At 44.6% G+C, this 13,925-nt stretch overlaps 1 protein-coding gene across 1 annotated transcript in view; it reads left to right on the top strand.

The window, feature by feature from the left end:
- AP1M2 (adaptor related protein complex 1 subunit mu 2) overlaps window positions 1-1,983 on the top strand; it is a 13,443-nt gene extending 11,460 nt beyond the window's left edge. The window contains exon 10 of the mRNA XM_044419332.1: window positions 1,972-1,983. Coding sequence (XP_044275267.1) covers window positions 1,972-1,983 — 12 coding nt within the window. The remainder of the gene's footprint in view (window positions 1-1,971) is intronic.
- Window positions 1,984-13,925: the final 11,942 nt, after the last annotated feature.

Here is a 13,925-nt window from a genome sequence, read left to right on the forward strand (position 1 = left end):
CAACACTCCCTCTTAGGGATAAGGTCCGCAGCTTAGGAGTACTCCTCAACCCAGAGCTTTCTTTGGAAGCTCAGGTGGCAGCGGTAGCGAGGAACGCCTTCCTTCAGCTTTGGCTGATTAATCAGCTGCGCCCCTACCTGGAGTATGACTGCCTGGCGACAGTGACACACGTGCTGGTGACTTCCCGCCTAGACTTCTGTAACGTGCTTTACATGGGGCTTCCCCTGAAGATAGTCCGAACACTTCAATTGGTGCAAAATAGAGCTGCCAGGTTGCTGACGGGGATGGGGCGTTATGCTCACATGACTCCAGTCCTCCGTCAGCTTCACTGGCTGCCCATTGAAGCCCGGGCCCAATTCAAGGTGTTGATTATGACCTATAAAGCCCTAAACGGCTTGGGTCCGGGCTACCTGAACGAGCGCTTACGTCCGTATATGCCCGACCGCCCTTTGAGATCTGCGGGAGAGTCCCTTCTCCGGGAACCCTCCATGAAAGAAATTAGGAGAGTAAGTACTCGGAGGAGGGCTTTCTCTGTGGTGGCGCCCAACCTATGGAATTCACTCCCCAAAGAGGTCCGCCTGGCACCGTTGTTACTGGTTTTCCAGCGCCAGGTAAAGACCTTTTTATTTAAACATCATTTTAATTGTTAAAATATATGATCTGGCCAGGGCAACTTCTTCTTCCTTCTCTTTCTCCTCCTATATTCTTTATTTACTTATTTTATACTGTTAATTTTAATTTTATATTATTGTATCTCAGTGTATTTTTCGTATTTTTGTATTTAGTGGTAATTTATTATGTTCTATTTTATTTCAATGTATCTTATTGTGTTGTAAGCCGCCCTGAGGCTTCGGCAAGGGGCGGCATAGAAATGTAATAGTAATAATAATAATAATAATAATAATAATAATAATAATAATAAATTTTGAAAGAGAGTTTTGCCAACCCAGAAGAAAACAAGCACTACTCACTGAGATGTATGTTTTGTGTGATTGTCCAAATTTGGGGTGCTAAACTGTGGACTTCTCATTATTGTTGGACGCCAGTTCCCATCAACCCAAATTACATTACCAGTAGCCAGGGATAACTGAACCTGTAGTCTTAACATATGGAGGGTCACAGGTTTCCCACTACTGCTCTAGATATTTATTGGAAAGAGCATGCACCATCACACATGAGGAGATACAGACCTGCTCATGCAGTGCTCAGAAAGCCATAGCACTACTTTTAAAAGTTTGGTGAGTGTTTTTTAAAACACTGTAAGAGTGGATGCACACCTGATCTATTTTACCACATTAATGCTCATGTAGTTCCTTAAGACAAGGAAAGCAGATTGTATAAAGCTATCATTTCCTTTGATGGTGCATTTCGAGAGAATTTTCCATTTTTTCCCCTTTGGGTCTCCCATGATCAGTACTATATACTATATTCAGGAAGGAATATATGCTATATTCAGGAAGGAAGAGGGTTATCCAGGATTAACTATTCCCAAAACATAAATTGGTACAAAGCACAAATTTAAACACTAGAACAGTCGGACACATCTTGAGGAAAAAGAATCTGCAGAACTTCTGTAAAGAGAATGCTAGATCATTTGACAACCGCTGTCCCCACTCCATTTTCCACTTCCATAAAACCTTTTGATTAAGTCCCTCATGAAAAGTTCTTATAGTCCATTGAGCTTAGAGAGCTTCACACACTTTTCCTCAGTGATCATTGCCACCCAATGATCATGGCTTCAGTTCATCGGGAAGAAACCTTATAATTGTGCCCCTCTACCAACATATGCCCTACCTCAAGCAGACTTATTGAAATGAATGACATCTAGTGCGTGATCCCACAGCAACGTCTGAACTAGCCAGCCCTGGGATAACCCAGGGTCGCATCTATGACATAGGAAACGTGTTCCAAGATCAGAGCTGGGACACCACAGAGCATTCCCCCCACTCGCTGCACTTCTTTCTGTCCCAGCCACAGCTCTGAAGCTGTTGGTATGGGAGTGGGGTAGGAAGAGGAATCCCAATGGGGCCTCAACCCACTGCAGGGGCAAAGGGAACATATGTCTACAACTGACATAGGGGACTGCAATCCTTACTTCTGAGTTCCTCCCATGCTCACTTGCATCCCTATAACCATCAAATATTAGAGTTGGAAGAGGGCATCAGGTCCAATCCCCTGCTCAGTGCAGGACTCAGAGTTAAACCATCCCTCTCAGATGGCTGTCCAGTTGCAACCTGGACAGCCTCCAAGTGCAGGAATGCCCACAGTCTCCCTAGGTCATTGGTTCCATTGTTGTACTGCTCCACATACGATGTATGATAACGCTCTTCAAGGACCTGAAGGGTCATCACAAAGAGGAAAGAGGGGATCTCTTCTTGATCATCCCAGAGTGCAGGACATGGAGTAAAACGCTCAAGTTACAGGGAGTCAGATTCCAGCTGGACATCAGGAAAAACCTCCTGACATCGAGAAGTATGGCAGTGGAGCCAATGACCCAGTGTGGTTGTGGACTCTCCTGTACTAGAGGCATTCAAGAGGCAGCTGGACAGTCATCTGTCGGGGAGGGTTCAATTTGGGAGTTCTGCACTGAGCATGGGATTGGACCCGATGGCGTTCTTGGCCTCTTCCAATCCTACTATTCTATGATTTTATGATCTTTCTTCTTTCCTCATCTTTCTAATGAGGTTCAGAAATGCAGGACCTCCTAGTTCTATTTTGCCATAATTTAAAAGCACTAATGGGTGTGCACATGTGTACTGACATTCAAGTCATATTGAGCCTATGAGTTATGCCAGCCAGCATGCAGCCTGGCTCAGGCAAGCAAGTAAGAAGCTGGGATGTCTATTCATTCTGATAAGCTAATTAGCAAAAACTGGACTAGATAGAAAAACTATTTAGCAGATGTAAAATTGGCTGCGGAACCAGACACAAAGAGTGCTCATAAATGGCACCTTCTCACACTGGATGGAGGTAACTAGTGGGGTGCCACAGGGTTCAGTCCTGGGCCCAGTGCTCTTCAACATCTTTATTAATGATTTGGATGAGAAAGCACAAGGAAAGATAATCAAATTTGCAGACAATACAAAACTGGGTGGAATTGCAAACATTCTAGAAGACAGAATGAAGATCCAGGGTGATCTTGATAAACTTGAACACTGGGCTGAAAGCAACAGAATTAGATTCAGTAGGGACAAGTACAAAGTCCTCCAGCTAGAAAAAAGAAACCAAATGCATTGATACAAGGTGGAGAATACGTGGCTCAACAAAGCTGAAAAAGAAAAGGATCTCAGAGTAACTGTGACCAATAGGCTAAGTATGAGCCAAGAATGTGATGCCAAAGGGGCAAATGCTATTTTGGGATGCATTAACAGAAGTATTACTTCCAAATCATAGTAGTTCCCCTATATGCCTCACTAGTTGGACCTCATCTGGAATATTGTGTCCAGTTCTGGGCACCAAGATTTTAAAAAGAAGCAGAAATAATAGGGTCCAGCAGAGGGCAACAAAAATGATCCAGGGTTTGGAAACACTGCCCTATGAGGAGAGACTGAGAGAACAGGAGACCCCTTCTGACTTGCTCTGTTTCTATGTTTCTAAGTCAAGCTGAGACAACCCAGATTCAGGCTAGATATTAGGAAAAGCTTCCTCTCTGTCAGAGACAGTGGTACCAGCTGCCTAAAGAGTTGGTGGGCTCTCCCACACTAGGGACATGTAAAAAGAAACTGCTCAGCCATCTGAGTGGGATGGTGTAAACTGGTCTCCTGCAACAGCAAGGGGTTAGACCCAATGACCTTCATGGCCCCTTCCAACTCTACTATTTTATATTATATGATTCTTTGGCTGTGAGGAGCTCTGTGGCAAAAGGGTTATGTGCTGGGGTCAAGTAGCTGGGCAGGGGTCCATAAGCAGTGTGCCAAAGTAAAAACACAGGTAGGGCCAGGCTGAACAGGCAAATCACAAGACAAAGGATGGCTGGACATGAATAAAAGAGATAAGGTAGCTCTGGGCAGTGAGGACTGGAAGCCAAAGTACTAGCCAAGAAATTTAACCAAGGTGGTACTTTCCGGATGTGTTAGACTACAACCCCAGTTACCCCAGGTAGCATCCCATGCTAGCAGGACACTACAGGAGCTACAGTTGAACACAATGATGGGGGAAAGTCACTGACAGATTTCACTGAGGCCTTATAGGCCAACAGCAGGTGGGTGATGAAGGTAGATGGGGGAGGTGGTGTCCACAGCTCAGCTGACTTGCCCTTAGAACAGAGAGAAGTCCACAATCCTCTCCTCCTCTGAGTATTAGCAGAGCAAGCAAAAGATGTCTTTCCTCTAAAAGATATGAAGAGGGTGGCTACAAGGGGAAGGGTCTCCTTAGCCTCCTCAGCGATGACCCCCCAACTTTGGAATCAACTCCCCAAAGAGGTTCACCTGGCACCTTCTCTTTATTCTTTCCAGCACCAGGCAAAATTTTTTTTACTTACCCAATATTTTAATAGTTAAAACAGCTTTTATTATTTTTATTATTCATTCATTCATTTATACTAGTACTATATCATTGCTACTATGCTAGAGCTTTTCTTGAATAATTTGAATGCTTTAATCTGAATGTGGCTGCTGTTAGGGGCAGGGGAGAGGTTCTCTGTAGTATTTTATTGCTAAATTGTGATTGGGTTTTGTTCTGTTCTAGTATTTTGTAAATCACCCAGAGAAGACATTAAATAACTAAATAAAATAGACAGTCCTGCACGTGCTAAAGGCGAGGCTTCCCCAACCTGGTGTTCTCCAGGAGGGCTGCACTGAAAGTCCTAGCCTCCTCCACCAGTACGGCTGGCTAGAGGATGCTGGGACTTGTAGCACAACCCTTCTAGAGGCCACCAAGTTTTGACAATTGCCCTTGTCATTTTTCAAGCATTTATTCTCAGCTCGCTTGTTCCTGGCACCCAGTAGCGCTGCACAATTTCCAAGGCATGCCCACAAAGCCAAGGCGCTTGTAAATCATCTCTGTTGAGTATTGGTAAAACACAACTGGACTTTGCCTAATGCAAATGGTGTGAAAGGGTTCTGGCATCACATGGTTGATTAGATCAGATGCTGAAAGGATACAATAGAGGTTGCTGTGCTTGATCCAGAGGAAGTGGATCTTTCCATGGGACAGGAGTGGTGTCAAAGCACATTCTTCCTCCTTCTGCATTAGGAGTGGCATGAAGTAGTCAATCTCTGACATGCTCACATCCCCCTTATAGTTACGGCTGATTAGTGGCTGTGGGAAAGAAAAGTGGTAAAGTAGTATCAGCTATGCATTAATGGAACATGTATTGCTGTAAGCTGCCCTTCTGTTCGGGCTAAAGATGCATCACTGTTCTCACTCAGCCTGTCACCACTGTGCATCCAGGAGATTTAGACACAGGTTTCTCAGGCTACCTTCCCATGCTGAATTATCTAGCTCAGCCTCAGACAATGAATAAATGATACCACAAAGTTGCAGAATACTGCCCTAGACCACCCTGGGTCCCATACCTGTGCTATAGTAGGTCCAGGACAAATGCAGAACTTTCCCTCACTTTCTTTAGCATTGCTAAAGGATGTTCATCTTCCATTAATGTGTCTGCTACTTCTTTTTAAGATTCAGCCATGGTCACCTCTGGCAGTAGCAGTCAGTGACGCACAGTGTGACGCCAGGAGTGGTCAGTGAATGCATGGCAACTCTGCCTGCCTGCTGCCCTCCAGATGCTTTGGACTACAGTTCCTAGCATTACTAAGCATTGGTGATGCCAAAAATAGCCAATGAGAACAGAAGCCTAGAGAACATACAGAGGGCACCATTTTGCAGATGGTTGTTTTATGGAAAGTTTCCATGCTTCTTTTTTACTTCACCGCAGTGATAGCCCTGCTCTCACTCAGCTGTCATGTTCCAGGTTCCCTGCTCTTTCAACAACCTGGCTGGTATAACAGGTGTCTGTACTTAGCACCAGCAACATGGTGGAAGTGAGCAAGCCTGCTGGCTTGAGGGTTGGAATCTCCTTCTTTAAACACAAGGCCAACTATTTCAGATGTGGCCCATCCATAGGCAATTTAGAGAATGAGGGCCAAAGGGCAATCTGCACAGCACTGAAGGATTTTCTGGTAAGTGCTCTCAGGCTCCAGCTCAGGGCCAGGGGTAGGAGATGGAGCAAACACTGCTGGAGAATGGAACCCTCCCCTCCTAATTCTGGTCCCGACTCTTGAACCTGGAAGTAAAATTGCAGTAGAGCCCAGAGGGTGGAAGCAGCAGCAAGAAGGGATGGCGATATAGGGGCAATAGTCGCCAGGGCTCTTTAGGTGCTTTTCTGACAAAGGAGGGACAGGTGGCCTAAGCAATAGCAGGACATGGCCAGGACACCTGGGTTCTCATCTTCTCCCAGAAGGTCAGGGTTTCCTCCCCCGGTACCTTCCGTTTTCCTCCCCTAGTACCTTCCGTTTCTATTCAGCTATGAGAAACCTTGATCTACCAGAAGTGCACATGCAAAGAAGAGTCGGCAGGGGTGGGGGGGGGAGTGTTTGAGAAACTTTATCGCTCTTTGGCAAGCTGTTCTTCAGAGATTCAGCCACACACAAACATCTCAGCCCCACGATAAAGACGCGGGGCTCGACTCACCTTGCCTTTCAGGTCAAGAATGAAAATTGCCGAGGCGGACATACTGCTGCGCCCACTTCCTCCTCCTGCTAGATTGCTCTCTGTAGCCACCTGGGTCAGGTAACCGAGCTACGCCTACAGGTGAGCTAGGCTTCTTAAAGGGAAGGTGATAACCTGAGCTAGGGATAGGAGTCCTCCGACAGAAAGGGAAAGTGAGAGAAAGAGGAGTGGGGATCTTTTCCTCGGCCCGTTTCAGCCTCCGCAACGACGGTTGAGAGGTCAGGTAGTCAAGCCGTGGATCGCTTCTACACAAAAGATCCCGGGTCCCAGGCTGCGCCGCGCACGAGGGATTCTGCGATCTCCGCTGTGCTGTCAGCCTGGGCGGGAAACCTTTTCCAGGTTGTTCGAGAGAGAGGACGGTGCTCATTTCTGAATTGCGCTCTAGGGGTTTCTAGCCGCCTGAGCCTGATCCTCAGGCGGAGGCAGTGATGGTGGAGCACTGGCTTCAACGGAGGAAGTAACCATGAACTCACCTACTGCTAGGGAGCGAGGTGAGCCCGCCTGCACTTGAGAGGCCTTACTTATGAGTAAACACGAGTTTTGGAGCAGCCCCCCTCCGCCTTGCGAGGCTGAGAGATCGACAGAGGAGGTGCAGGTGTTAGAGGAGCCCTCCTTGACCTGGTACCCCTTGATATGTTGGATTGTAACTTCCATAATTCCCGGGCCGCCCTCACCAGCCTGGTGTCCTCTATATGCGTTGGCCTGCAACTCCTGTCATTCCCAAACAACTGGCCGCAGTCCTACTTGTATAGTGCTGTGAATGGGAATTGGACCTGGGCACCTGAACCCTATGCCACACCTCCAGCCTAATAAAGGAAACAATAAGCTTATTATGGTCTCCATTTCAAAGCTCTTCATACTCATCCTTCCAACTTTCCTTTGAACATTTGAGGCTCCAATTCTATAACCCATACCTGGGAGTAAGTCTTACTGAACACAGCTGGGTTTACATCAGAGTAGTCAGGATTAAGTTGTAAGGCTGTGGTCCTAAAATGTTTACCCAGGAAGTAAATCCTATTGCATTGTGTGATGCTTTCTCCTAAATAAAATTGTGCAGCATGACTATGATGGTGTTCTCTTAATACCTGTTCTTTAGTATTCAGCTAGGCCCACAACTCCCAGCATGCCACAACTAGCCATGTGAAAAGGGTAAAGAAAATGGAACACTTGCTGTGCAGCGCAGGTAAGATGATTCTGAAGATGGTGACTAGTTTCAGAAACACGTGCTCAGTCAGAAAACTAAGGAGCTAATATTTATTTGCTCCTGTGCCCAAAAGAAACTTTGGACCACCTCGTATCATATCTCTCCACATTTAGAGGGGCTGTAGCAAAAGATAAACAATAATTCTTTCAACTCAAATGATCATTTTTGTACAACACTGATTAATATGCCAGGATCCCAGATGGCAATTGCAATGCCAGAAGAACCACCACCACCACCAATAGGACAACATGTAGGTCAACATGTCAAGAAATGCATTCTTTAGAAGATAGCATTGAATTGCATCAGCCCCAAATCATTGTTTGGGCTCAGTTTAGGGCAATTCAGGGCACCCTAAACCAATAATAGTCAACATTTGTAGAAGTAACTGGAGCTGTGCATCCCCCAATAAGCTCTGGCCTCCCCAAATCATATACCCAAATACCCAGGAGAGTGTCCTCTACAAGAAGGCATGGGTTTAAGCAACCAACTCCAGCATTGTGTGCAGAGTAAAGAATCATAGAATAGTAGAGTTGGAAGGGGTCATGAAGGCCATCGGGTCCAGTCCCCTGCTGTTGCGGGACACCAGGTTACACCATTCCACTCAGATGACTGTCCAGTTTCTTTTTGAATGTCTCTAGTGTGGGAGAGCCCACCACCTCTCTAGGCAGCTGGTTCCACTGTCATATTGCTCTGAGTGTGAGAAAACTTTTCCTGATTTCTAGTCTGAATCTGGGTTGCTGCGACCGGAATTGATTATTCCATATTACTGCATTCCATGGGTCTGCAAACTACAGCCCGCGGGCTGGATCTGGCCTGCCTCAGAGGTTTTGGACTCACTCGGAGAAAACCGATCTCCGAGTGAGCAAGCCGCCACCTCACCTCACCTCACCTCACCCCGTGCGCATCCATCACCCCCGCCTCACTCTGTGTGCATGTGTGCCTGCTGCCGCTGCCTTTCAACTGGCCCCCTGTTGAAAAAGTTTGAGGACCCCTTCCCTAAATGCTAGCATCATGAAGAGATCTTGCCCTTCCTCTTTAAGGTACTTAAAGAGTGAACCCCTCCACCCCATCTTCTCTTCTCAAGGCTGAACATGCCCAGTTCTCCTCGTACGGCAGTGTTTCCAAACCCTTGATAATTTTTGTTCCCTACTCTGGACCGTTTCTATTTTTTCTGCTTCTTTATTAAAACTTGGTGCCCATAACCAAACACAGTATTCCAGATGAGGTCCAACTAATGAGGAGTATAGGGAAACTACTACTTCTCAAGATTTGGAAGTAATACTTCTGTTAATGCGGCTGCATCACATTGTTGGCTTATATTTAGCCTGTTGTCCACAATTACTCTGATTTCTTTTTCTTTTTCAGTTTTGTTGAGCCATGTATTCCCCATCTTGTATCGATGCATTTGGTTTATTTTTCCTAGGTGGAGGACTTGGCACTTGTCCTTATTGAATCTCATTTTGTTGCTTTCAAGTTTATCAAGATCACCCTGGATCTTTATTCTGTCTTCTAGGATGTCTGCTATTCCACCCAGTTTTGTATCATCTGCAAATATGATTATCTTTCATTGTACTTCCTCATCTAAGTCATTCATAAAGATGTTGAAGAGCACTGGGCCCAGGACTGAACCCTGTGGCACCCCACTACTTACCTCCATCCAATGTGAGAAGATGCCATTTATAAGCACTCTTTGTGTCCAATTCAGCAGTAATTTTGGATCCACCTAATAGTTTTTCTGTCTAGTTCACTTTTTGCTAATTTGCTTAACAGAATGTGAAGGTAAACTCAAGGTAGATTATGTCCACAGTCTTCCCTGTGTTCATTTGGGAGGTTACCCAGTCAAAAATGAGATTAAATTAGTCTGACAGGATTTATTTTTGATAAATACATGCTGGCTTCTATTAAGAACTGTATTTTTTAAAGGTGCTTGCAAGCACCTTTTAAATAATTTTCTCCAGAATTTTTCCAGAGATTGATGTCAGACTAACTGGTCTGTGATTCCCAGGTTCATCTTTTTTCCCCTTCTGGAAGATAGGGACAGCCCTTCTCTAGTCATCTGGCACTGTTTTCCAAGATTTATCAAAGATAATAGCCAGTGGTTCTGAGAGTTCCTCCACTAACTCTTTTATTACTCTGGGATGGAATTCATCGGGCCCTGGACATTTGAACATGTTTATTCTATCTACATATTCCTTGACCATTCTCACTCTCAAAATGGAAGTGGATGGCAAAGTGTGCAAGAATATGGTTATAAAGTTGATGTGTTTGGGGAGGAGGGACAACAAGTGGTCATCCAGATGTTATTCAACCACAACTTCCTTCTCATCATCTCTATTTGCTATGTTGTGTCAGGTTGATGGGAACAGGAATCCAACAGCATCCAGAGGACCACACTCCAGGCCTGCTATAAAGCAAGCAAAGCACAAGATACTGTTGGTGAGCTTTGTGTTGTAATCATAGCTACCTAAAGCAGGTGGGGGCAACTTGTGTTTTACCCTCCAGATGTTTTGGCCTCAAACTCCCATCACCCATAGCCAGTGCAGCCAATACTGAAGGACAGTGTGAGTTGTAGACTGGCACATCTAGAGAGCCCATCTCTGACTTAGAGGAAGATTGTGGGTCATGAACTTATATTGTAGCTTTGTGATGAATTATTTGATTTTCTTCTAGTGTAGGACTTGCAAGATGGTTCAGAAGATAGAAGACACCAGCTTCAGGATCTACAAGATCTTCAAGAGACCTACAGTGCCTTCTAAGATTCCTAAGTACTGGGATAGAAGCAAAGATGGAGGCTTAGGCTTTAGGTGGGAGTGCCATTGACACAAGTGTGTGTTTTCATAGAATTAAAAATCTACAGTCCAGCAGACAATGCAACATTGCATTCTGGTGGTGAACTTGTGCCCCATCAGAAACATACCGCATTCAGGGACTAAGGCTCTGAGGCGCTACTTTGAGGAGAGAGATGAAGATAATTGTATGATGAATCAAAAAAGCAAATATTCCAGAATGTCAAACAGTAATCATTCAGAAGCATAAGATTTCTGCCTGTATATCAAATACTTGAATGGAGTGGTGGAAATCAGGGAACAATTTCTGAAGCCCAGTTTGCTTGCATCTTCTTCTTACATCCTTTGGCTGTGTTGGAGCAGTCATACTCTGTATCCCATCTCCACCCCACCTCCCCCAGTGGCGTTTGTTGAGGTGAAGAGTAGTAGGGTTTTTCTGTGGTGCACCCACTTTTTTGAATTTGTTGCCAAGAGATTTTACCTTAAGTCATCCTGCTGGCTAACTTTTGCTTGCCAGTGTCAGAGTCTGCTTACCAATGGCAGGAATGAACACTTGGACCCATAAGGAAGATTGAATCTTTTTTTTTTTAACCTGGGGATCCCTGCAGTTTATTTATGACAGCATGCTCCTAGGTAGCAGTCCTCACCACCAACTACAAGCTTTTAGAACATATACAGAGTGTTCTGAGTCACATGTACACAGCAGCGGGCAGGTGATGATGAAATAATGAGGATACAGTTAAAAAAAATTAGAGATCTGCAGAGGAGACTTAATACAATAGTATTGCTTAGAGGAGATTAACATAATGATCTCTGAGACACAGCAATTATTGTGGATCTTGGCTGTGAGTTTGATCATGCAAATTAGGGTGATTGCAATGCTGCTTAAAAAATGTCTCTTGCCTCTTTATCAGTTTTGTTGCTGTTAGCAGGAGAATAGCTGCTCTCAGGCAAGCTGAGGGCTCCAGTCTCGTAAAGGGACAGCAATGCTGAACAGTAACCTGGCTTGGAATTCTATTTTTTGAAAATGGGACGCAGGTTTGATTTTATAATACAAAAGCAAATATAAGCAACCTTTTTCTACCAGGTTGCATCTGAATTTCCCAAGCCCAGTAAGGATATGAAAGAAAGTATTTCCTAATTTAGCAAACTTGGGACTTAGTATTGGTTCTGGCTCTATTTGTGGCTTTCGCTATGTATGAATGGGCAGTCCATTAAAATAAAAATAACCAACATTGATTTTGTAATTTAATATTGCCGTTGTTACTTTTGGACTGAAAAGCAACTAATAAATATTATAAACATCGCAGCCCATGGCTTTGAAATGAATTCTAAGTATTGCCAAGGAAAATGTCCGGAGAAATGGCCAGGACTGGGAAGTATGAGTGTGGGAGAAAAACTGCAGTCTGTCATTCTATAGTTAACTGCGTGGTACATACCTGCCCACCACCTTTCACTGTGTTTTGGAGGCAGTGATGAGTGCCTGGGGCATATTTCTGTGGATGCAACTTTGTCCCGCATACAATACCAAGCTTTATTAGGCCAGGAAGACTGTGTCTGTGTGGCGGGGGAGAGAGAGAAAGAGAGATTTAGAATTAGTTGCAGCTGGAATGTGCACAACTCCTCCACTCTAGGCAAGGCCAGTCATGCTGCATCTTAGCCACAAAGGGCCCCGTTGAGATCAGACCAGCTGGACAGAGAACTTCTGGAGTCTGGTGGGAGAAGTAGTACAAGAAAGGCTCCTCCGCTGTTCTTCAGCTGGGAATGAAGGAATGAATAAATGCCACTGCCAAAGGGGCTATCTCGCTTCAGGTGCTATGCTCAGTTGAGTGCGTACAAAAGATTTAGCTTGGCATCCTGTTTCCAATGGTGGTCTGTCAAATTCTTGAAAGAACTCAGAAGCTCCTGGAGGATGAAAGCCTTCCCATATCCCCTCCAGCAACTGGCATTTCATTTAACTATATTTCATTTCATTTCATTTCATTTCATTTCATTCTCTTTTTGCTGATGCCAGAGTGTAGGATACAGAATAATCAATTCAAGTTGCGACAACCCAGATTCAGGCTGAAGAGCTTCCTCACTATCAGAGCAATACGACAGTGGAACCAGCTTTTTAGAGAGGTGGTGGGCTCTTCCACACTAGAGACATTCAAAACGAAACTAGGCAGGCATCTCAGTGGGATGGGGTAACTTGGTGTCCTGCAACAGCAGGGGGTTGAACTCGATGGACCTTCATGGCCCCTTCCAACAATTTTGTTCTATGATTCATTTATTCAAGATATTTCTAGACTACTTTTCCAACTTTCTGAGTAGCATACATTTTTAAAAACACAAAAACATATCATTATATTCAGGAAACAAGTATAACTCAGTCTGTAAAGTGCTAAATCAACCAGACTGCTGTCACCCTTCACCCCCAAAAGCACACAAATGCAAACATACACCCAAGCCTTGTACCTTTCATGAAAAATGGGCTGACTTTTCTAGAGGGCCCTGCAGCAGTAAAAATAAGGCTTACACCTGTGCTGTGGAAAGTCTAGACTATTGACTTTGCAGATGGAGCATCAGAGGCACCAAAACAGCTTTGGCTGGGTGTTTTTCTCTTTGGTTGACAATCCTGGGTAACCTGGGAAGGGCAGCACTCTGGTGGAATGTTTAGAGTTCAGACTTGATCTGCTGAGGCAGAAGGACTAGTTCTGATGTGCCATGAGTCCTCTTTTAAAGAAGCCAGTGTGCTATATGAAAGATCTCTATTTGTAAGGTGTCCTCTGTTTGAAGATCTGTCTATTCCAAGTTTACTATAAAGGTAAAGAACCACTAGAAAGAATGTGGAATCAGCCTCGTAGTTGCCCATCAACCACACCTCGGCACAGCTCATCTGGTTGTTCCTTGCCATAATGAAATGTAATGCATTTCTATTTAAATTATAGGAATACGTGAATTTGTATCAATATGCAGCAATGGTCATATGCACACTTTCTGAACATAGCTACCCTCTTTTTTTTAGTGATTTATGACTTTCCCTTCACATATGGCCCCCTTCTCGGGATATAAGGAAGGACAGAAAGGTTGTGATGGGAGAAAAAGATTGAGAAGACAGTTTCTGAGAGACTGTAAAGAGCCATAAAAGAGTTAGCAGAGGAATTCTCAGAACCACTGGAAGTTATCTTCGATAAATCTTGGAAAACAGGAGAAGTGCCAGATGACTGGAGAAGGGCTAATGTCCCTATCTTCAAAAGGGGGTGGGGTGTGGGTGGGAGGAT

The sequence above is a fragment of the Varanus komodoensis genome, unplaced genomic scaffold (assembly GCF_004798865.1).
Source record: "Varanus komodoensis strain SLA01 unplaced genomic scaffold, ASM479886v1 scaffold101, whole genome shotgun sequence".
Lineage (NCBI taxonomy): Eukaryota > Metazoa > Chordata > Lepidosauria > Squamata > Varanidae > Varanus > Varanus komodoensis.